This window comes from Delphinus delphis, chromosome 11 (genome assembly GCF_949987515.2).
Source record: "Delphinus delphis chromosome 11, mDelDel1.2, whole genome shotgun sequence".
In the NCBI taxonomy this organism is placed as follows: Eukaryota; Metazoa; Chordata; class Mammalia; order Artiodactyla; family Delphinidae; genus Delphinus; species Delphinus delphis.
The window spans coordinates 81,466,426-81,488,834 of NC_082693.1; the positions used below are offsets into that span (position 1 = coordinate 81,466,426).

Consider the following 22,409-nt stretch of genomic DNA (forward strand, 5'->3'; position numbering starts at 1 on the left):
GCATTTTTTTCCTTTCATGATCTGAAGTCAAACTGGTATGAAGAGCCTTACCATAAATAATCTTGAGGACCTCATGGCTGAAACTGTTTCTAAGTGGGCCAGGCCCAAATTCTGTTTAAGTTTCAGGTGGATAAGTGCACTCTGTGCTTCTCACATTTTCTCCAGATTTAAAAAATTAAGTATAGTATTCACTCGTGATCTCTGCATAAGCTGTTTGTCTTGTTAAGGCAGGGTTAGCGAATAGTTTGGACTTGGTCATTTGAGAGCTCTTTTTTTTTTTTGCCCAAATCCGAGGGAAAAGACTTCCTCAAGACGGCACAGAATTAAAGTAGTCTTCTCCAAAAAGACAGACGAAAACAGAAACCAAAAAAAGCCAATAAATTGTTAATCAAGGTGCAGATCCAGAAATGAAGAGTTGCTGATTCGGTATAATTGGTTTATGTGGGGAAAAAAAATGTAGAGTCTGAGACTTTTAGGGAAAGATAGATAAGAGGAAAGCAGGTAATAAACTGAGTAAGAAGCAAGAATTGGGATTGTGATGCAGATTGGGGACTGGGCTAATGGTAGACAAGAATGAGACAAAAATGATTTGGAAAGAGAATAGTGAATGACTAGAAAGTATGAATAACTGGCTCTTAGGATCTGGAGCACAGTAAATACTCAGGAGTTAATGATGATTCACTGATACAGTCTCATCAGTTTATAAAAGTTTTCCAATAAAAGCATATCTTTGTGTACCTGATAGTTTTTCACATATGAAGATATATTATAACTTATCTGAGTACCATTTATTAAATAACTTCTTTTTAAAGGTAATCCAGATGGTTAATTTTGTTATCTTTAAAGTAGTTCTTTCTATTTCATAAGAATGATGTGGGGGAAGATATATATATATATATATATATATATATATATTAGACTCTGCTAAAGTTCAGTGATTGAAGGTTGTGCACAAATTCTTCATTTCTTTCATAAAACTAATTTTGAATTTTCCATAAAAACTGCAACTACTAAACATTCTTGTGATAGCTTCTTTGTGACTGTGTCACTGTTCTTGATTTGCACACGCCTTATAATTCAGGCCTTCTTTTGTTTGGGGTTGGCAGTTCCAGCTGTTCAAGCTCTTGTCTGATTATGTGGGACTCCTTATTTTAATGGGAGCAGCTTCTTTGCTGTATTTTTTAAAAAATGGTCTCGGAAGCTTCTTACTGTGGATCTTTGTTGGGGACAAAGGATTATTTATGCTAAAGGAAAACGTATTCCCCACTGAGTTAGCTCGTGGGAAGCATAACAAACTCATTAGTAATGCCCAATTGTACTTTGGCCTTTTGCTAGGGTAGAGAGAAGGAAAAATGACATCAAGGACATTCTGCTGTCCTTTGCCTTCTTGCAAAGACAATGTGATGTGTAACATCAGACTTTTCAGTTAGGTTTAGCTCCAGTTCAGCTTTGGTACTGGAAGAAATGTTCCTGAGAGGAAAGTGGGATGTGTAGTTGGCACATCTACACATCTGAGGTATGTTTGGTATAACTTAGGGGAGAAAGTAACTTTTCCTTGAAAATTGATAGCCTTATAAGCCTTTTTCTATTTTTTCTTAGAATATTTTAATGGTGGTTTACAATAAAAAATAGACTAGTATGTTATGCTGCTATAAGCAGTATAAAATCCTAGGTTTTATATAGTCTGTTATTCTGAGTGTTTTCAAACTCTTCACTTTCTTTCTGAAAATACATTAAAGAATTGTATTAATCTAACTTAAAGTTGTGGGTTTTTTTCTTGTATGTTTCAAGAATGGTCCTTTAGAGTTCAAATTGCTTTTTTTTTTTGGTCTTTAGCACCTCATGGAGAAAATAACTTATGGAAAATTATTAAGGAAAGGCATTGAGTATTGTTTCATAGTTAAAATTGATATTTTTCTTTATTACCTTGTCACCTGGTGGAAGAAGCTTATGGTTAAACTTGAGAATTTATACAAAGTTTGGATGAACTTATCTCTTTGTAAAGATCAGATGGGAGATACTTGACTTTCAGTATCAGTTGTTGTGATATTTGTATTTACATTATATTTACAGTGTGTTTACAGGGGAAAATTCTGGGGCAGTTTTAAGGTAAGCTAAGTTTTATTGTTAGTTTTATTTTACTAGTCAGATGCTTCAAGAATTACTTTGATATTAGTGCCAGAAACTACATATTAAAGTGTGTTTCAGATTTTCCTCTTTCAAATGAGGAGTACTTTTATGAAGTAAGAAACGAGGAGTATGATTGCCTTCTCCTATGGTCAAATTATTCCAAATAGAAAAGTATTAGGTTTTCAGTCAGATAGGAGAATAAAGCAGATTCCTTGTAATTTGAGGGTTTGGGGGAGTAGGAAAGCAACCATTGTCTGCATATTAATGTTTTGTTTTATTTTCATAGCAGCAGTATCATTTCAGCATAGATGACCATGCTGCCTGCAATTCAAGTAAGTGGTTTTCTTGGGAAAATATATATTTAAGTTAATGAGACTAATATAATAAGATTACAATAGTTAGAAAAAAACTAAAATTATCACAAAAATTTTCTATTTTACTGTTTTTTTAAGCATCAAATTTAATAACAGGAATACTATATTTTCACTTTCCAGTTCTGAAAAGACTTTAATATTAAGCTTTCATTTATACTGCATATTTGTAAGAATCAAAAATATCTTAGGATTGGTGGGTTCATCGTATTTGTACTACTCTGGGAAAAGAATTGGAATAGTTTGTGATTTTCTTCTCATTACAATTTAGTATATGTTTGTAGTTAAAAGAGCTTTCAGTGAAAACAAATATAAATTCTTAATTTTAGATAATTATACATGTGCCCTGTAATGCCTGTAAATAATGTGTCATTAAAACTTAAAATTTAGAGTGGTTTTTTTGGTTAGTTTTTTGGTGAGGGGAAGCAAGATGGAGGTAATAAGACAAACCAGAATGATCTTACATTTGAATGATTTCCAGAGTTGGTATTTATTCTTAGATCCTTTAAAAGTTTTCTTTCTTTTGGCATAAATAGAACATGACTGAATTTTAACTTAAAGATAAAAATCACCTTGAAGGTCTACCTAGGAAGATGTAAGCAGCTGATAATAAAATTTGCCTTTGAAAGTGAGAATTTTAGAGTCAGTCCGATTTTGTGTCTGATTTTTGTTCTGCCACTCTGCTTGTGAGATCCTGGCAAGTTATTTTACCTCTCTGAGTCCACGCTCCCTTGCCTCTGAGGTGAGGATAACAGCGTGTATTTTTCAGGGTAGTTGTGAGGAATCAATGAGATAACATGAGCCAAGTGCCTCCTGGAATGTGTTGTTACCTAGTAGGCACTTCAGAACTTTGGTTGTATCATTGGTACAACGAAATTATCCGGATGTAAAGCTGGAGATTATAACTGTGTCGTGAAAGTTTTTTTTTTTTAATTAAGAAAGAAGGCTTATCAAGATAGCAGTGTGTGATAGCCTAGAGAAGATAACTTACTTATAAAATGGTTAAGAACAATTCTGAATGGGATGCTGCTTTCTCCCTCCTACGCTGTGCAGCTATATCCTCCTACTCTACTAATAAAGAGTTCTTTTGTACTGTTTTCCTTTGGGGACTTGGGAGTCCATGGCAGTCTCCCAAAAGGTCTTACTCTTCCCCTTTGGGGTCTTCTCTAATCCACATTGAGTATGCTCAGAACTCCTTATTTCTCAAAACCACTTTTTATCTGATTACTTCTATTCATCTCTTTTTATCCAAGTCTCAGAAATGTCATCAGTTTCATGTTGATTATATTTTCTCTATTCCTTATAAAGTGCTTTTTATCATTGCCACATTGACCATGTTTTTCTCATTTCTCTCCTAATGGCCATTAATACTTTCTTAAATTGGTGATTTTTTTTCATAGTGTTGTCTTATAGTTCCACGAACCCGTCTCTGACCTAGATTCCACAGATCTGTCCCTATTGATTCTTCTCCAGGAGTACCCTTGACATCCCTCACAGAAGTTTTTGCTTCTCTCCCTGGTGAATGTGAGAACTTCCTCGGATTTTCATCTCTTTGCTAATTAGGCTTCGTTTTTCATAAGTGCCTTGCAGAGAGGAGACACCCAGTAGATAGCTGGTTTCTTATTCATTTAATCCATGAAGGTCTTCCTTGCCCCTTTTTTATGTCCCTGATTCTGATTAGTAAATAAACTTACAGTCTAAAAATCAATGAACTAGATAGTTCCTAATCTCTTTTGGGTCACAGACCCTTTCCAGAATCTAACAGAAACTATGAACTCTCTCTCTCTGAGAAAAGGCCCATTTGTACATAGACCTAAATTTTTGTCTAAATGTAAGTTAAGTTTATATACTGATTCAAGTTCTTCTGTAGACTGCCTATGGTTAGGAATCTCTGCAATGTGACAGCTTTCAGCATGATGGAGAACAATCTTTATACATGCAGGTTTTGTTCTTAACATCTAGCTTTTAACAACATTAATATGCTACTGACTAGCCCAGGTTTTCTGCTTGTAATAATAGGAAAATCCAAGTACTCTTCTCCCTAATGTGGCAAGAACTTAGAATGACTTTTGTTAATTTTAGCTTCTCCATTTTCATACATGATATTTTCAAAACCACGTTCCTAGATAATGTACATGTTTCCTTGACAAACATTTGCATCTTCTCTGCCTTTTGTCAGCTCAGCCAAATGGTTAAAGGACAAATAACATTCTGTTGACTGTAAAATACCATTTATTGTAAGATGCATCTTGATTTTGATGGTACAAAGAGTCATTTGCTAGTATCTGTTCCTCAAGTATTCAACTAATATTTTTGACTGCCTATCATGAGGTAGGTCTTATACTGAGTCCTGGGATTACAGAAGCAAGACATTCTTATGAAGGGAAGATTTAGATATTATATCTTTGCTATACTCCCTTTGAAGTAATTCTAAGAGAATTTGGGGAAATAACATCTTGTTTTTTTCCAAAAACGTTATGGGATCCTCATGTATTTAGGAGTTCATTCCCCAAATCTCTACCCTCAGTTTCTGAAATAATGCCCCTCGAATAACAATGTTTCTCTTAGTATTTGGGTATTTTTATTAAGTTTTGCTACTCCTGCTTGCCTCGTGTGGTATATATTCATTGTCTTCCTTTGCCTGTGAGATTTTTAAAGAACGTGTTTATTTCTCATCATAGGAGATTGGAAGCAGCTCTTTTTTTTTCCCTCTATGTTTGTCTGGGTTAACAATGGTGTTGTTATGGCTTTTGATTTGGTATAGTAACACTTGCCTCAAATAAACCTCAGTAAGTTTAATATATTGAAGGGGGGGAAATTATCTGCATTGAAAAATCAAGACAGAACTAGATTCACTTGGTATTACCTATACTTATGCCTCTTTTTAAAAAACTTTTTAAAATTTTATTTTAAAGCAATCACAAACTTGCAAAGTGATTGTTAAGTGTAGAGCAGAGATATTTGTTTGCTGAACCATTTGAGAGTAGGTTGCAAATCTAATGTCCCGTTACCTCTGTTACTTTAGTGCATTTATCGCGTGCAAGGACTCCCTCCTATACAGCCACAATGAAATCATCAGAATCAGGATATTAGCGTTGGTACAAAACTACTATGTAATACTCAGACCACATTCAACTATTTGTCAGTTGTCCCAATAATGTCCAGTTCAGAATCACCTGTTGCGTTTAGTTGTCGTGCCCCTCAGTCTTTATTAGTATTTGCTTTCTTTAATGACCTTGACACTTTTGAGTATTACAGACCAATTATTTTGTAGAATGTCCCTCAATTTAGATTTGCCTGATGTTTTCTCATGATTAGATTCAGGTTATGCATCTTGGCAGGACTATTACAGAGGGATGTGTTGTCGCCTATCCTGTCAGGTGCATATGATTTTGATTTAGCCCGTTGTTGATCATGTTCACCTGTGTCACTCGGTTAAGTTGCTGCCTGGGTTAAGTTGCTGCCTGATGAGTTTCTCTACTGTGAAATTACTTTTTTTCTCTTTGTAGTAGGTATTTCTGGGGAAGTACTTTGAAAGTATATGGAAATCTCATTCCTCATCAAAATTCCAGTTTATTCATTTATTTATATCTATGTGGACTCAGAGTTGTCCATTTTATTCAGTGTGTTATAATCCACTTATATCATTATTTTGATGCTCAAATTCTTCTCGATTTAGCCAGCAGAAGTCCCTTCAAGCTGACTTCTGTGTCCTTTTGCATGTCCCTATCATTCTTTGAGCGCTTCTTTGCTTTCTGGTAAAACTTACTCGATTCCAACACCATGGGGTTCATTCTAGTTTTCTCAGTCCACAGTTGTACCTCTTTTCTTTGGCAGTGAGAAACCTGGCTCCCATTTGATAAATCCCCGTGTATGTAACCCGTGTCTCTTTGTTGCTGCCACCCCTCCCTGAGCTGATGCCCTTCTCAGCTCAGTTGGGCTCTGACACCCTGCACTGGGATGTTCCCCCGTTGTCCCCAGTGGACACCCTCTTTATCCTGCTCAGGGTCTGATGCTGCACAGGGCCGTTGCCATGCGTGGATGCCCTGTCACCTCACTCAAGCTCTGACTCTCCATTTCAAGCTGCCCTCCTGTGAGGACCCCTTTATCACTTCACTTGGGCTCTGATACCCCTTCCTGAGTTGAGATTTGACACAGTCTTTTCTCTAACTAATCTTATATTAAAGTATATCTAGTTGTATTTCAAAATTTTGCAAGTGTTGGTTTGATAGCATATTTCTGTCAGTTTTTATTCTAAACCAGGGATTGACCAGGTAGTAAACATTTTTAGCTTAGTGAGTAAGTAGGCAGAATCAAAGCTATTATGTAGGTACTTACATAACTACCATTTTAAAATGTAAAAACCATTCTTAGCTTGTGGGCCATGCAAAATCAAGTGACAGACCACATTATTTAGAATTATTTTTAGATAACACTGTTATTATGATTTAAAGTTTATAAAATGCCAACTGTGCATTCATTCATTTATCCATTATTCAACAAATATTGTTAGGCCCAATGCTAGATTCTACAAAGATGTAGCTTATAAGGCAGGTATTATTAATTCATTTTACAGCCAAGATGCTGATACTCTGGTCAAGTAACTTGTTAAACTTATGCAGCTAAGAAGTGAAAGAAAAAAAATATTTGTTGACTTTCATCCCCTCAGTTTGATGGTAGAACCCATTCATTAATTACGGATTCACTTACATTTATCACAGAATTGAATACGGAAAGTGTCTCAAGTATCCAGGCTAATAGTTTGCTTCTAGTTTATTAACTTTCTGTGAGCTGCTGCAGCTCTGTATATTAAATATGGTCTGTAATTCATTATTTAAATATAAATGTTAGGCATGCTGACTTTTAACAGGGTTGCGTCCATTCAGTTGGTTGGTGTTTTCTCTAGGTGTGGTTTGGAGAAGACCTGCCTCTAAGTCCACGGAGTCCTCTGACCCCCAGACATGGGCCAGGTTTGGCTGACGTTTGCCAGTATGATGAGTGGATAGCTGTGAGGCACGAAGCTACTCTGTTGCCCATGCAGGAAGATCTGTCGATCTGGCTCTCTGGTTTATTAGGTAAGGCTTGCAAAGATGCTCAAAACTGTAATCTCTTATTCAGTAAATGTTTATTGAGAATCTTACTCTTTGTCAAGGAATGATAGTTCCAGAGGCTGGGGATCCTCTAGTGAAGGAAATATTTGATGTCCTTTTTCTCACCAAGCTTACATTCTGGTTGGGAAGATATTCTGATTCACCCTGACTCTCGGGGCTTGAATAGTAAGCAAGTTTGAGGCTTCATGGAAGAGGTCAGTAGTAAGAGCTGTGAATAATCAACATTTTAATTGTTAATGTTAAAAAAAAATTTAAGTGAATAGGTCTAATTTGGGAGTCTGTATTTTATTGATTTCTTTTTTCTCCTTAAACTTGTGTAAGGCATGAGATTCTGGGTGGAATATATGCTGTCGTTAAAATGATTCCTGTTTCTGAGGCTTCTAGGGGCAGAGGTATATGAAACCTAGGAGGAAATGTCAGCTTGGAGAATGCATGGCATCATATTTCTTTACTCAGTTAGAGGGACATGAGTGCTCTGAACTTTCTCCCTAGAAAAAAATTCTCTTTTAAATAACAGAATTTCATGTAGCATTGTAAGGTTTTCGTGAGGAGGAATATATACGTATAAAGCTCATCTATGGTCTTTGAAGAGAATTAAAAACGCACTAAACACTCACTCTTATATCAGTTTGAAGATTTGGATAATTTCTTAAAAGTTTATTATGTAATAATGCTTCCAAATAAGGGATTTTAGAGGTGAAAAGTTGGTATTTTCTGAGTGCTTGTTACATTGTTATCTTTAATTTTTAAATTGCAACAAAGACCATCTTACTTATAGAGAATCTTTCTTGTGCAAGCAGTTGTAATGTGCAGTGAATCAAAACTTAACCTTAATAGTGGATCTTGAAATATAAGACACTTTGGTGTTTTTCAGTGAAATAAAGTAGATGTCATTTATTTTTCCTGTGCTTCTACACCACAGATATTTTTGTTTCAGTTGACTTTCTCTTAATTTGATATTATCTGCCGTTTTAACTGTACCTTCTAAGAGTGAATGCTCGGAGTCTGATCTAATATTTGCCTAGTGTTTCAGCTATAATCCGATTACATTTAATTAAACTTTAACCATATTGTTTGAATTTACTGTTTCTAGAAGGCTCTTAGCTTTGAAATATGTTTTTAGGTATTGAAGTTAAGGCAGAAAGGTTATTGGAAGAACTTGATAATGGAGTACTGTTATGCCAACTGATTGATGTTCTTCAAAACACGGTGAAAACATGCAACTCTGAAGAACCAGTGGTAAGAAAATGTTTGACAGTAGTGATTTAATACCTTGGTACATATTGATTTGCTTATGTACATTTCTTATCATCTCTACAAGGTTGTAAACTTCCAACGCAACTATATGTAAAATCTTGGATAATTTACTTAATCTTTTTGAGCATCTGAAAAAATATTCTCACTTGTAAAATGGAGATATTAACCTTTACCTTGTAGGATATATTTTCGAGGATTCAGCAACATTAAATGAGATAATATATAGATAGTGGTTAGCTTATATAGATAATGCCTGGTGCATAGTAAATATCTAAATAGCTAGTTCTTCTTGAGAACAATAATAGTACCTTCCTTATAGGATTCCTGTGAGAGTTAAGTGAAAAAAGAGGTTGTGATGGTTCCTGGCACACAGTTAAGAGCTATTATCATCATCTTTTTATTCTTTATATATTGTCTTCATGGTAAATTCATAAATATTGGCTGAATGAATAATACTTTTTTTAGATACTTTTCTACCGTTGACCCTGAAGTTGGGATTTGAGGTAGATAAGGTTTCCTCTCTTTTCATCAAATATGGTTATTTTCACTCATGGGATCTGGTGTCTGTGAATGTGTATTCTAGATATTAACATAGTGCTGGTGGAAATATAAAGTAGTACCATCTTTCTTGGGAGACAATGGGTAACATATATCACATTGAAAATAAAGCACATCCTTTGATACGTAACATAATTCTAATTCCAGGAATTTATTCTAAGAAAATAACCACAAATTCACAAAAACGACTGTGCAAAAAAAATTAAGAACAACCTAAATGCTCATCAGTAGAGAAGTTGTTTAAAATTAATTATGGTACCTGAACAGAGTAGAATATTATCTATTCATTAGAAATGACTATTTTAATTTTTGTGTTTTTTTTTACCTCAAAAGATGCCTGCAACCTATCATTAAGTGTGCATGCACACATACACAAATCAGATTGCAGAATAGCCTGTTTACGTAGCATTCTGTAGGTACAGATATACTTGTGTATGGAGATGTCTTACTGAAATGTGGATAAGAAGATTTCAATTGATACTAACCATCTTTGTATTTGGCTGTGTTGATTTTTTTTTCCTATATACAACTAGAAAAACTCACAAGGTTATTGTAATCCTAGAAAATAATAGTAACAGGAAGGAAACATAAGGAACTGGTAATAGTGTGGTTCTCTCCAAGGAGAGAAAGGAACTGAGGGGTAGTGGTAGGAGAAAGACTTATACTCTACTGTGCCCATTGCATTTAAAAAAAATCATATGCGTGAGTTTCTTATTCAAGTAAAAATTTGAAACAAAACTAAAAACCCCTCAGCCGGGCTTCCCTGGTGGTGCAGTTGTTAAGAATGTGCCTGCCCCAGTGCAGGGGACGCAGGTTTGAGCCCTGGTCCGGGAAGATCCCACATGCCGCAGAGCAACTAAGCCTGTGTGCCACAACTACTGAGCCTGCGCTCTAGAGCCCGCAAGCCACAACTACTGAGCCCATGTGCCACAAGTACTGAAGCCTGCACGCCTAGAGCCCGTGCTCTGCAACAAGAGAAGCCACTGCAATGAGAAGCCCGCGCACCACAACGAAGAGTAGCCCCCGCTGGCCACAACTAGAGAAAGCCCGTGCACAGAAATGAAGACCCAATGCAGCCAAAAAAAAAGAGATGAATAATTTCTAAAAAAACCCCAAACCCTCAGCCTCAGCAGGATTATCTGAATACTCTTGGTCCAGGAAATAAAAATGAATTAGGATTCTGTAAAACTTAGCTTGTCAGTTTTTAAAGAACTTTAATTAAGAATGGGCTACTACTTCCTTGTTTGAAAGTCTCCTCAAGAAACTCAGAACCATATTTATGAATCTGCAAATAAGGAAGTTAGCAAAATTGAGACTGTGTAAACCTTTAACATAGCAATAATTTTGTGTTTGTATTGAACTGTGTTTGGAGAGATAAATTATAAAGATGTGCTTTGGAATTATTAGACTGTCATTTTTTATCTTAACTAAGACTCTCATGTCATTTTAAAAAGAGAGGTTAGATATGCGTGATCCTGCTGCTAATTTTGACCTGTTTTCCTAGGAATCATTTTCTAGAATATGCTTAATGAAAAGCAAAATAAAATGATTTTTGAAGATGCCTTTTTCCTCTAGTGCTATGCACTTTTTAGTTACATTCAATGCACTGAACATTTATTTAGTAATATTAAAATGGATATTTAATGAAAATATCCTTGATGCATGTTTGAAATTATCCTTTTGTCTTTTTCAGAATTTTCCAATGAGAAAAGTGCCCTGTAAGAAAGATGCTGCATCAGGTTCGTTCTTTGCTAGAGACAATACTGCGAACTTCCTTCACTGGTGCAGGCACATCGGGGTTGATGAGACTTACCTCTTTGAATCTGAAGGTTTAGGTAGGTGTTGTTGTTGTGTTTAATGTTTATTAGGATATTTTGGTATGCCTCACTTCTAATTTTTCTTTCCAAGTAAGGACTCAAATGCCACATTTCATTTTACTAGAAACATTTATACTCTAGATATATGTAAACAATTGGAGAATCAGATTCCAGATCAAATGTATGATAAAAGCTTTTCATTTATGTTTTAGATCCTATATATCTAGAATGGCCTGGACATACTTTACTTCCTAAATGAGTTGGCTATGGGAAGGTTCTGGATTAAGGCTTAACTAATTAATGTTTTCGTCAAGAATTACTCTATCAAGTCTAAATTACTAGTAATTTATTTTTAACTAGATAATTACAGAAATAACAGAAGGCCAAATGATGTATGTTCATGGTGTAAACAGCAGGTGCCAATTTGGTTATCTAAATGGGCTAATGCTTTTAAAAAGTCATGCTGTATTGAAGAATTATTGATGTATTTTCTCATTTCATTTAAGTCAACAGAAACATCTGTGCAGTGACCAAAGTGAAAGCTATCTAAGTTTTAGACTATATATTTCCTCAAAGTATTTATGTGTGTGAGTGTGTGTGCGTGCACACGCAGACACACACACACACGCACACACACAGAATTGATAATGTTTTGATAAGAGCAGTAGCATACCAAGGGCGGGGGTCATGGGAATAGTATTCGGTCCTGGTAGAGAGAAGTATTTTGTCACTGACATTGCTTAGACTTGCCGGTTCATGGTGATAATAAAAAACAAACCAACTTTTTAGTTGGTTTCATTATTGTTTTAGGTTATTAATGTTGTAAATATTTCTATTGACCATGCACACCCTGTTGCCTGCAGACAGGTAGCTGTTCCCCACTGCTACCTGTTTAGTATGCCTCTGGATATTCTTATCCAGTGTAGAATTAAAACGAATGGATTGCTATTTTACCCCCCAGTTTGCACCCTGCTTTAATCCAGGTGTGCTGATCATTAAGCGTATTAGGTTTCTTTTTATTCATAGCATTTAAAAACATTGAGGTATGTTCACCTAACATAAAATGTATCATTTCAAAATGTAGACTTCAGTGGTTTTTAGTATACTCACGATTTGTGCAGATATCACCATTATTAATTCCAGAACATTTCCATCACTCCAAAAAGAAAACCCATACCTATTAGCAGTTGGACCCAGTTACTCCATATCTCCATCCTCTGGCAACCATCAGTCTACTTTCTTTCTCTATAGATTTGCTACTCTGGACTTTTCATATAAATAAAATCATGCAATATGTAGCTTTTGTGTCTGGCTATTTTCAATTAGCATTATGGGTCATTTATGTTGTAGCATCTAACAGTACTTCATTCCTTTTTATGGCTGAATGATATTTCGTTGTATGGATATACATTTTTTAATCTACTATCAGCTGATGGACATTTTGATTGTTTCTATTTTGGGGTTATTATTAATAATCCTGCTATGAACATTTGTATGTAAGTTTTTGAGTGAACATATGTTTTAAATTCAGGGATGTACCTGGGAGTGGAATTATTGGGTCATATGGTAATTCTGTGTTTATCTGTTTGGGGAACTACCAAACTGTTTTGACAGTGGCCACACCATTTTACATTCCCACTAGCAATGCACAAAGGTTCCAATTTCTTCACATAGTTGTCAACACTTGTTATTATTTTTTAAAATTACAGCTGACCCTTGAACAATCCAGGAGTTAGGGGCAGTGGTCCCCTAACCCTGCAGTCAAAAATCTGGATATAACTTTACAGTCAGCCCTTTGTATCCACGGTTCTGAATCCACAGATTCAACCAACCACAGATCTTATAGTACTGTAGTATGTATTTATTGAAAAAAATCCATGTGTAAGTGGACCCACACAGTTCAAACCATGTTGTTCAAGGGTCAACTGTATAACCATCCTAGTGGGTGTGAAGTGGTAACTCATTGTGGTTTTGATTTGCATTTCCCTAAAGACTAATGATGTTGAGCATCTTTACATGGGCTTATTGGCCATTTGTATATCTTCTTTACAGAAATGTCCATTCAAATCTTCTCCTCATTTTTGGGGGAGTCAATTGTCTTTTTTTTGTAGACTTGTAAGAGTTCTTTCTTTATTCTGGATATTAGGCCCTTATTAGATATATGATTTGCCAATATGTTCTTCTGGCCTTTGGGTTGCCTTTTCACTTTCTTGATAGTGTCCTTTGATGCACAGAAGTTTTTAATTTTGATGAAGTTCAGTTTATCTTTTCTTTGATTGCTTGTGCTTTTGGTGTCATATCTAAAAAACCATTGCCTAATCCAAGGTCACACAGATTTTCACCTATACTTCCTCCTAGGATTTTTATAGGTTTAGCTTTTACATTTTGGTCTGTAATGCATTTTGAGTTATTTTTTGTATACTGTGTGAAGGAGTCTAAATTCATTCTTTTGCATGTAGATATCGAGTTGTCTTAGCACCATTTGTTGAAAAGACTGTTTTTTCCCCTTTGAGTTGTCTTGGCACCCTTGTTGAAAATCAATTGAACATAAACATATGAGTTTATTTCTGGACACTGTTTCATTCCACTGGTCTGTATGTCTATCCTTAAGCCAGTAAACACTGTCCTGATTACTGTAGTTTTGAAATTGGGTAGTATGAGTCTTCCAACTTTGTGCTTTTTAAAAGTTGTTTTGGCTATTCTATATTTCTTACAGTTCTTTATGAATTTTATCATCAGCTTGTCCATTTCTGGAAAAAAAAAAGGCTCTTGGAATTTTGATAGGGATTGCACTGAATCTGTAGGTCAGTTTGGAGAGTATTACAATAACAATATATGTCTTCCAATCCATGAACATAGGATGTCTTTCAATTTATTTATATCTTATTTAATTTCTTTCAACAATATTTTATAGTTTTCAGTGTACAAGTCTTACAATTCTTTGGTTAAATTTATTCCTAAGTACTTTATTCTTCTTGAAGCTACTGTGAATATAATCATTTCCTTAATTACATTTCAGATTGTTTATTGCTAATGTATAAAATGCAATGACTTTTGTATATTGATCTCATATCCTGCAACTTTGCTGAACTTGCTTATTAGCTCTATTAGTTTTTTTGTAGATTCTTTAGGGTTTTCTAAACAAAGGACCATATCACCTGTAAATATAGTTTTCCGTCTTCCTTTCCAATCTAGATGGCGTTTATTTATTTTTCTTGCCCAAATGCCCTGACTAGAACCTCAAGTACAATGTTGAATAGAATTGGTACGAGTGGACATCCTTCTTTTCCCTGGTCTTAGCCTCGAGGAAGACATTCAGTCTTTCACCATTAATAATGATGTTAGCTATGGGTTTTCCAGAGATGTCTGTTTTCATATTTATAAAGTTCTCTTCTGTTTCTACTTTGTTGAGTCTTTTTTTGTCATGAAAGGGTGTTTGATTTTGTCAAAAGCATTTTCTGTCTCTACTGAGATAGCTGTATGTTTCTTTTCCTTTATTTTATCAATATGGTGAATTATATTGATTGATTTTCATACGTTGAACCAACCTTGCATTTCTGGGATAAATCTCGCTTGCTGCTGGATTCAGTTTGCCAGTATTTCATTGAGAATTTTTTACATCTGTGTTCATAAAGGATATTTGTCTTTAGTTTTCTTGTGATGTCTTTTTCTGACTTTGATATCAGGGTAATATAGGCCTCATAGAATGAGTAGAGAAGTGCTCTCTCCTCTTCTATTTTTGGAAGAGTTGAAGAAGGCTGTTAACACATAGTCCTGTGCTAAAGATAGTTTAGAATAAAATTGAAGTGATAACGTTTCTTCAATAATATCTCCTATTAAGAGATCTGAAATATTAATAATTTAATGTTACTAAGCTCAGTTTTTTAGACTTAAAATACTACACAGGTAAGCATCCATGGTAAATTTTAATCTTCTGGTTGACCATTTTCTTTTTAATTTCAGGAAGATGATAATATGTAGAAGAAATAAAAGTCTTTTCTGAGTCTCCAAATAAGTAATGCTACTGTCTTTTATTTTACTTCTTTCATGCCGTAAATATATTTGCCTATTTAATTTGCCCCCTAAAATATGTGGTCTTATTTTTCACAGTTTTGCACAAAGATCCGAGACAGGTGTATCTTTGTCTTCTTGAAATTGGTCGAATTGTGTCAAGGTATGTATTCCACAATATTTCAGAATTTCAATGTCACAAACATTTTTTAAGTTGCTTTATTTTATCGAGAACACTATTTTCTATAAATGAAAATAATTTTTGATTGGAATAAAGGTAACTTAATTTACTGTTTTCTCTTTCTTTTTGTTTCTTTATTAACTTCGTTCTGTTCACATGAGCCATGTCATGTGTCAACATCTGCTTGCTCATGTATCTTGCCTTCATTTAGTATTAAACTGTAAAAGTGGATACTTACATTTTTCAGATCAAAAGTAGAGTAAGAGGGCTTCCCTGGTGGCGCAGTGGTTGAGAGTCCGCCTGCCGATGCAGGGGACATGGGTTCGTGCCCCGGTCCGGGAGGATCCCACATGCCGCGGAGCGGCTGGACCCGTGAGCCATGGCCGCTGAGCCTGCGCGTCCGGAGCCTGTGCTCCGCAACGGGAGAGGCCACAACAGTGAGAGGCCCGCGTACCGAAAAAAAAAAAAAAAAGAAGTAGAGTAAGAGCATGCAATCTTTAAGCAGTTCAAGGTGAAGCAAGTCCTTTGGACACAAAGAGGGTCTGATAAGAAGGCTGAGGCCTGGTATCCTCCATACCTAGCTCGACCCCATCTTCACTCACGAGATGACTTGTTTTTTGTTTTTTTTAACAAGCTGATTTTTAAAGGTACGTTTAGGATCCCTGATTGAATATTGGGAGCATCCAGTAACCCAAATATATATATACTATGATGTAAAGATGATAATCTGAATTTTTGGCAATCTGTGGGACATTATAAAGCATTTCCAGATGTCCCAGTGAAACAACTGGTAGAAGAGAGTCATACAGACTTCATTTAAAAATAAAAGAAAACCTATTGTGATATACATGGAAGTACTTGCCTCAGACTTCACTTGTTTGATGAGATCTCATGATTGGTTTTCAGCTATGGGGTTGAGCCACCAGTATTAGTAAAATTTGAGAAAGAAATTGAGCTAGAAGAGACCTTACTTAATACTTCTGGGGCCGAAGATTCCGTCAGCATTCCAAAATCATGCTGTCAGCATGAAGAGCTGCACGAAGCTGTAAGTAATTGCACACTTTCTTTCAAATATGATGCGTCAGAATCTCATAGTTCGCCAAAAGTGTTCCTCTTTCATTTTTATTATACTTGAAGAGGGAAAAAAAAGTAGCATGAATGAAAGTATTTATTGCAGTATTACTTATAAGGCTGAAAAATTGGAAGCAATGTAAATACTCTCAAATTGGACAATGGCTAGGTAAATTAGGATTTACTATTTTAGCAGAATAATCATTTTTTGTAATCATTATGAAGACTATATAGCAACAAGAAAAATGTTTACTTTGTGAAAAGTATGTATCAGAACAAGGAGAATGAAAATAATTGATGTTAGGGTAGTACCTTTACAGATGATTTTAATTTCTTTAGCTTTTTCCTTTAATGTTAAAATGTTAATTACACAATAGCTAAAACCAGAAGAGAACATTTTTTATTCACAGCACTTACTCCTTTTAGGCTCACCAACTTATTTAGATTGTGGGTTAGTGCTGATTTGTACTGCTGAATATAAGTGGTATTTGGATATTTTAAACAAAGAAAATAAGTGACCTTTCATGCCTGCAAGCTTGTTATGAAAACTAAAAGGAACACATTTCTTTAAATATATATGTGCTATATGAATATATTCAGAGTCCACCTACACATATGTGACCTGCTGAGATCTTATGGTCATGTTTAAAATTAAGGAACAATTATCTGATTCATTATTTTGAGTGCTGTTAAGAAATACACAACTGCAGTTCTGTGTACCTAAGAAACCTTAATGGATAGAAAATAATGACTGAAATAATTACCTCCTTTCAAATTACTTTGTTATCTAACTTGTAAATGGTTCAAATAATTGTAAATTCTTTACCCAAGTTCAGAATATTTTTTAGCCATCTTATGCATGTGGTATGTATGTGTGTGTATGCATGTGTGTACCTATGTGCCCATATAACCAAACTAAACAAGATAAACTTCATTGAATCGCTTATGAAAATCAGTTCTATTTATGATCATGTTATTCTGTTAAATGAATGATGTAGGGAGATAAATCCGGATCCTTCTGATCAGGCCCGGGTGAATCCACATGTGTCCATTTTGTGTAGATAATTAAGACACTCATAAATTTCTGTTAGTGCTCAGGTAAGTTGGGTATATCTGAAGAGACTTTCTTTAACATCATGCCTAAGTGCAATTAAGTGTATTTGTTTAGATATACTCTGTGTGACAAGTAGTTGAGAAGAATATACTTTTTCAGAAATATAATTTTAGGAAAACAAAATGGTTTCCATAGTGGCTGATACGTGACTTTTTTTTTCAAATCAAACATATCTCAGCGAATATTTTCATTTAATCAATTTATATTAATTTCCATGTTTTAAATAAAGAATTCCTGAATTTTAATTTTTATTCCAGTTTTTACCTTTTTTTTTTTTTTTTTTTTTTTTGCGGTATGCGGGCCTCTCACTGTTGTGGCCTCTCCCATTGCGGAGCACAGGCTCCGGACGTGCAGGCTCAGCGGCCATGGCTCACGGGCCCAGCCGCTCTGTGTCATGTGGGATCTTCCCGGACCGGGGCACGAAGCCGTGTCCCCTGCATCGGCAGGCGGACTCTCAACCACTGCGCCACCAGGGAGGCCCAGTTTTTACCATTTTTAAGATATTTACTGCAGTTAAAAATTCTGTAAGCCCCTCGAGGAGTAGAGGTAGGATTTTCTCCTCAGTTCTCATCTCTTTAGCAGACTATTGAAACAAAGTGAGTGCTTTTAGAAAAATGCCTCTTGAGTTGAAATTTTTAGAATTTACCTAGTCTTGGGTGAATATTGGATTGGCCAAAAAGTTTGCTTGGGTTTTTCGTAAGATGTTAGGGAAAAACCCGAATGTACTTTTTGCCCAGCCCAATAGCTATAAATGCATCTCTGCCTATTTTAACAGTAACTTTGGAACAAATCTGGATATTCCCCCATACATACAGTATTACTTTCACATGGTGGTAAGGGACAAGTGAAAATTCCTGGTTAAACTTTATCTAACGGGTCCATCTTTGATTTGACAGATATATTAATCCAAGTCTTAAAACAATTCAAACTTAGTAACGAACTGTTTCCTATGACTGAATGAATGTGTTTTGAATTGACTTCACTGTGTACACATTCACAGACCTTCTCCGGTGATCAGTGAGTACACGACGAGCCTGATTGCACTTGGGCAGAGAGAGAGAGAGAGACTCCAGACTTCCTCACTGTTAGGTTTTATTAGATTAGCTAATGTCTAATCTCAATATTTGACAACAAGTAAAAGGGAAGAGATAATAAATAGTTGAACTGTCTTTAAATTTTTTTCTTTGAGTTTGATTTTCCCAACTATCAAATAACCTTGCATTTTAACATTAAACAAAATAGTTTTTGTCACAAGCACTAAATCTTGTTGTTTATTTTTAATCTTAGGTTAAACACATTGCTGAAGACCCTCCTTGTAGTTGTTCTCATCGATTTTCTATTGAGTACTTATCTGAAGGACGGTATCGACTAGGAGATAAAATACTTTTTATAAGAGTAAGTCCACCGTTTACATCCTGTTTAGATCTTGTTTTGAAATTGAATTTATTGCTTTACCAGCCTTCTTTTGTTCCCCTTTTACTTTTTAAAAAATTGCAATAGAGGATGTTATTAATGGAAGAATTTCACTGTATAGGAGGAAATATATGGAATATTTTCAAGAGTATATAATGTGTTTAGGCAAATACGCTTAACACAGCAAACAACTAATTAAGCTAAGACTATTTGGACATTGAATATAATTGGGGGAAAAAATTTTTGAATACCTCAGGTAACTTATTCCATTTTTTAGATTTCCTAAAGAGGAATAATTTTCTATCATAAGAAGAAGAAAAAAGCAAAACCAGAACATCTAATAAGATTAAATGTCAGTAAGAAGAAAAAGAAGTAGAAACATTGCAGTTGATAATAATATAGACTTTGGGTCTTAAGTATGAAGCCTTTTTTTCACTGACACAGCATCAGCATCTATACTAATATGCTAATATACATGCTTATTTTCTTCCTTTGTCCCATTTGCAATCTGCAATTGATTAATTGTCCCCTTTGCTGATAAGGAGATTGAAGTTTACCTGTTCATCATTCTGTCCACTTATTGATACAAGAGCTGTTTTATTCCCAATTTAGGAATGTAATATAAAAGTATGTAAAAAATATAATTTTACCACCTATATTTTCTTTTATTTCATATATTATCATTAGTTCCCCATACCCTGTTCAACTCATACAGAAACAGGCATATGCATTTTGTCTTTTAATTAGATTTCTCTTCTTAAGCAGTATGATATAGTGATAGTGCACAGAGCATGGGATTTAGAGTGAAAATTTGCAGAGCAGTCTCATACAACTTTGCAGATTTGCCTGCTGAATGAATAGGGGCCTGAGTCCGTCCAGCTCGGGCTGTGCTGGCAGACCCAGGATATATCTTATCAACACAAAAGCACCTTTTGGGTTGGGCAGCCTGGTGCGTTTGAGGCCAGGCCAAGCTGTGTGGTTTGAGACAGTTTCCTTAATGTCTCAGAGCCATAATTTTCTCATCTGCAAAGAAGAACTAGTAATAAATTATATCAAAGTTTTTGAAAGATTAAATTGATATGATACATATGAAAGTAATTTGTTAAATTCTAACATACAAGTTTTGGTAGTTTTTATCTTTCTTCTGTAATTATGTTTTTCTTTAGTATGAGTCTTTTTTTCTCTCCTCCCCTCCTTTACTCTCCCTTTTCCTTTCTTCCATCAATATTCAGTCCTTGCAGTTTTGCGTATTAGTAATTTGGATTTTTAGGATGTGTAAATATCTTCCTGACAAACTGGAGGATTCTCTATTGTTAGTTGCATGATTCAATATGAATTAAATTTGTTACTTTAGTAACACAAGAAAGAGACTAGCAATTTATAGTGAAGCTGTTGGCAAATACACTGAATTTCATAGTCACAGACATCACAGACTGTGACTGCTAATGAACCGTAACTGCACCTTACAGTTTTACAGCTTTACTTTTTACTTTCTTTTGGGGGAAAGATGCTTCACGGAAAACATGTCATGGTCCGTGTCGGTGGAGGCTGGGATACTCTTCAAGGATTTTTGCTTAAATATGACCCCTGTCGAATATTACAGTTTGCTACACTAGAACAGAAAATTCTAGCATTTCAAAAAGGAGTTTCTAATGAAAGTGTGCCTGATTCGTCCGCCAGAGCACCTCAGCCTCCTGAAATGAATCCTTTGTCAGCAGTTAGCATGTTTCAGAAACAAAATTCAAAACCTGGCACACCAGTTGGTATTCCAAGGAGCAAAGAGAAGCAGGTACGTCTGCCAGGTGTGTCGCCACCAGCATCTTCCCTGAAAGGAGGCAATCTGGCCTGTGGATCAGTCCGTTCTAAATTTCCAAATTCTCCAGCAGTGTCCTCTCATCTCAAACTCAGATCTTCAAAGGACGTAACAAAGAAACCGCAGCCTCCTTCAAACGATGCATCATCTGCATCTGCTTCTTTAAATCCAGTAGGTAAAAGCACTTTTTCACCAGCTTTATTAAGAACTGCACCTTGTGTATCTGAGTCGCTGAGAAAATGTATCTCATCACCCAGTACTCCTAAGGCCAAGCTTATTCCAGCCCAGAAGTCAAGAGATGTGCCTGAATCCACACTTTTGCCAAATAAGTGTTCTGGAAAAATTGAACCAAAGCATTTGAAACACCACCATGTGTCTTCCAGGGATTATGCAGTCTCTCACTCAGCTGCACGTTTAAATTCATCATCAAAGTGTCCAAAGCCACCTAAGGCAAATCTGCACGTAAGGCCTAACCCTTCTCCTTCTTTCCAGTCTCCTGCAAAAGTGACAACATCCAGTTCCAAAACGATAACCACGGGTCTGAGAACACAGTCTCAGCCACGTGTTGGAGCTCCGCAAGCGGGGGCAATGCCAGCACAGAAACTTAAGTCAGCCTTGAATTTAAACCAGCCACTTTCTGTATCCTCAGTTGCTCCTGCAAAAGCTGCAGAGAAGTTGAAAGATAATATGGTTTCAGTTGCCAAAAAGCAGGCTCAGAGTAAAAGCACGTCCCAGAAGACAGGACCCAGCTCCTCCAGGTCCCCGGGCCGTACCCCGCTGTCCATTGTGAGTCTTCCCCAGTCTTCTGCCAAAGCACAACCTGAACCAAAGTCAGCACAGACTGCCACCAAGAGCCAGTGCTTAGCCAAAGGGCTTCCCAAAAGTGGCAAAGCCCCGGCTGCAACCAGGAAGCCACCCTCATCTGGCAAGGAGGCAGTTAGTGGAGATAAAAAACCTGCAAAGAAGAAGGAAGACAATGATCATTATTTTGTTATGACTGGAAGTAAGAAACCTAGAAAATAAACATAATGTGTCATTCTAAGAGAAGAGAGGAAAGAAAGAGAGTGAGTGTGTTAGCTGCACACCTTAAAAGTTTCTTCTATTTGTGTTTATCCAAATAGGTTCAGACATTAAGTACAATAAGATGGGGGTAGAGGTTGGGGCGAGGAGGGGCTCATCAGAATTCACACACCTGAATTCACCAGAAGGTACCCTTTTAAGGTGAACAGTGGTAAAATCACCGGGAGATTCTTATTCGTTATAGACATTTATATGATTTTCAGTCCATGACATCTTTGTTAATGTCTGCCCATTAATGGAAATGTAAAGTCAAATAACACTGCTAAGTTTATAACTGTAGTTGCTGTATTTTGAATATGTGTTAAATGTGGAGGTTATTACCTGCTAATAGGAACGGAGGTGCTCTTAATATAAGTTACTGCATTTTAGTTTAAAAGCAACGGTTTGGCACTTGTCTTACAAAAGACATCTTATTTTGTTTCCTGTTCAGGATTGCCTGATGGAACAATACTAAGTACCAGTAGCTGCTGCTGATTAGCTTA

The 22,409-nt window shown here is 35.8% G+C and overlaps 1 protein-coding gene across 1 annotated transcript; it reads left to right on the forward strand.

Annotated features, from left to right (window-relative positions):
* Positions 1–2,438: 2,438 nt before the first annotated feature.
* Positions 2,439–21,904, forward strand: GAS2L3 (growth arrest specific 2 like 3). The gene is made up of 8 exons (XM_060023888.1): positions 2,439–2,462; positions 7,408–7,576; positions 8,736–8,851; positions 11,121–11,262; positions 15,355–15,418; positions 16,343–16,481; positions 18,909–19,016; positions 20,542–21,904. Exons 1-8 carry the CDS (start codon positions 2,439–2,441, stop codon positions 21,868–21,870), a joined length of 2,091 nt encoding a protein of 696 aa, XP_059879871.1. The 3' UTR covers positions 21,871–21,904.
* The last annotated feature ends 505 nt before the right edge of the window (positions 21,905–22,409 follow it).

Bases quoted from the DNA above. Each gene is read 5' to 3' on its own strand.
- GAS2L3 (XM_060023888.1), top strand. From the start codon at position 2,439: ATGACCATGCTGCCTGCAATTCAA. The intron at 7,577-8,735 runs GTAAGGCTTGCA...ATATGTTTTTAG, and splicing joins CTGGCTCTCTGGTTTATTAG to GTATTGAAGTTAAGGCAGAA. The intron at 8,852-11,120 runs GTAAGAAAATGT...TGTCTTTTTCAG, and splicing joins GCAACTCTGAAGAACCAGTG to AATTTTCCAATGAGAAAAGT.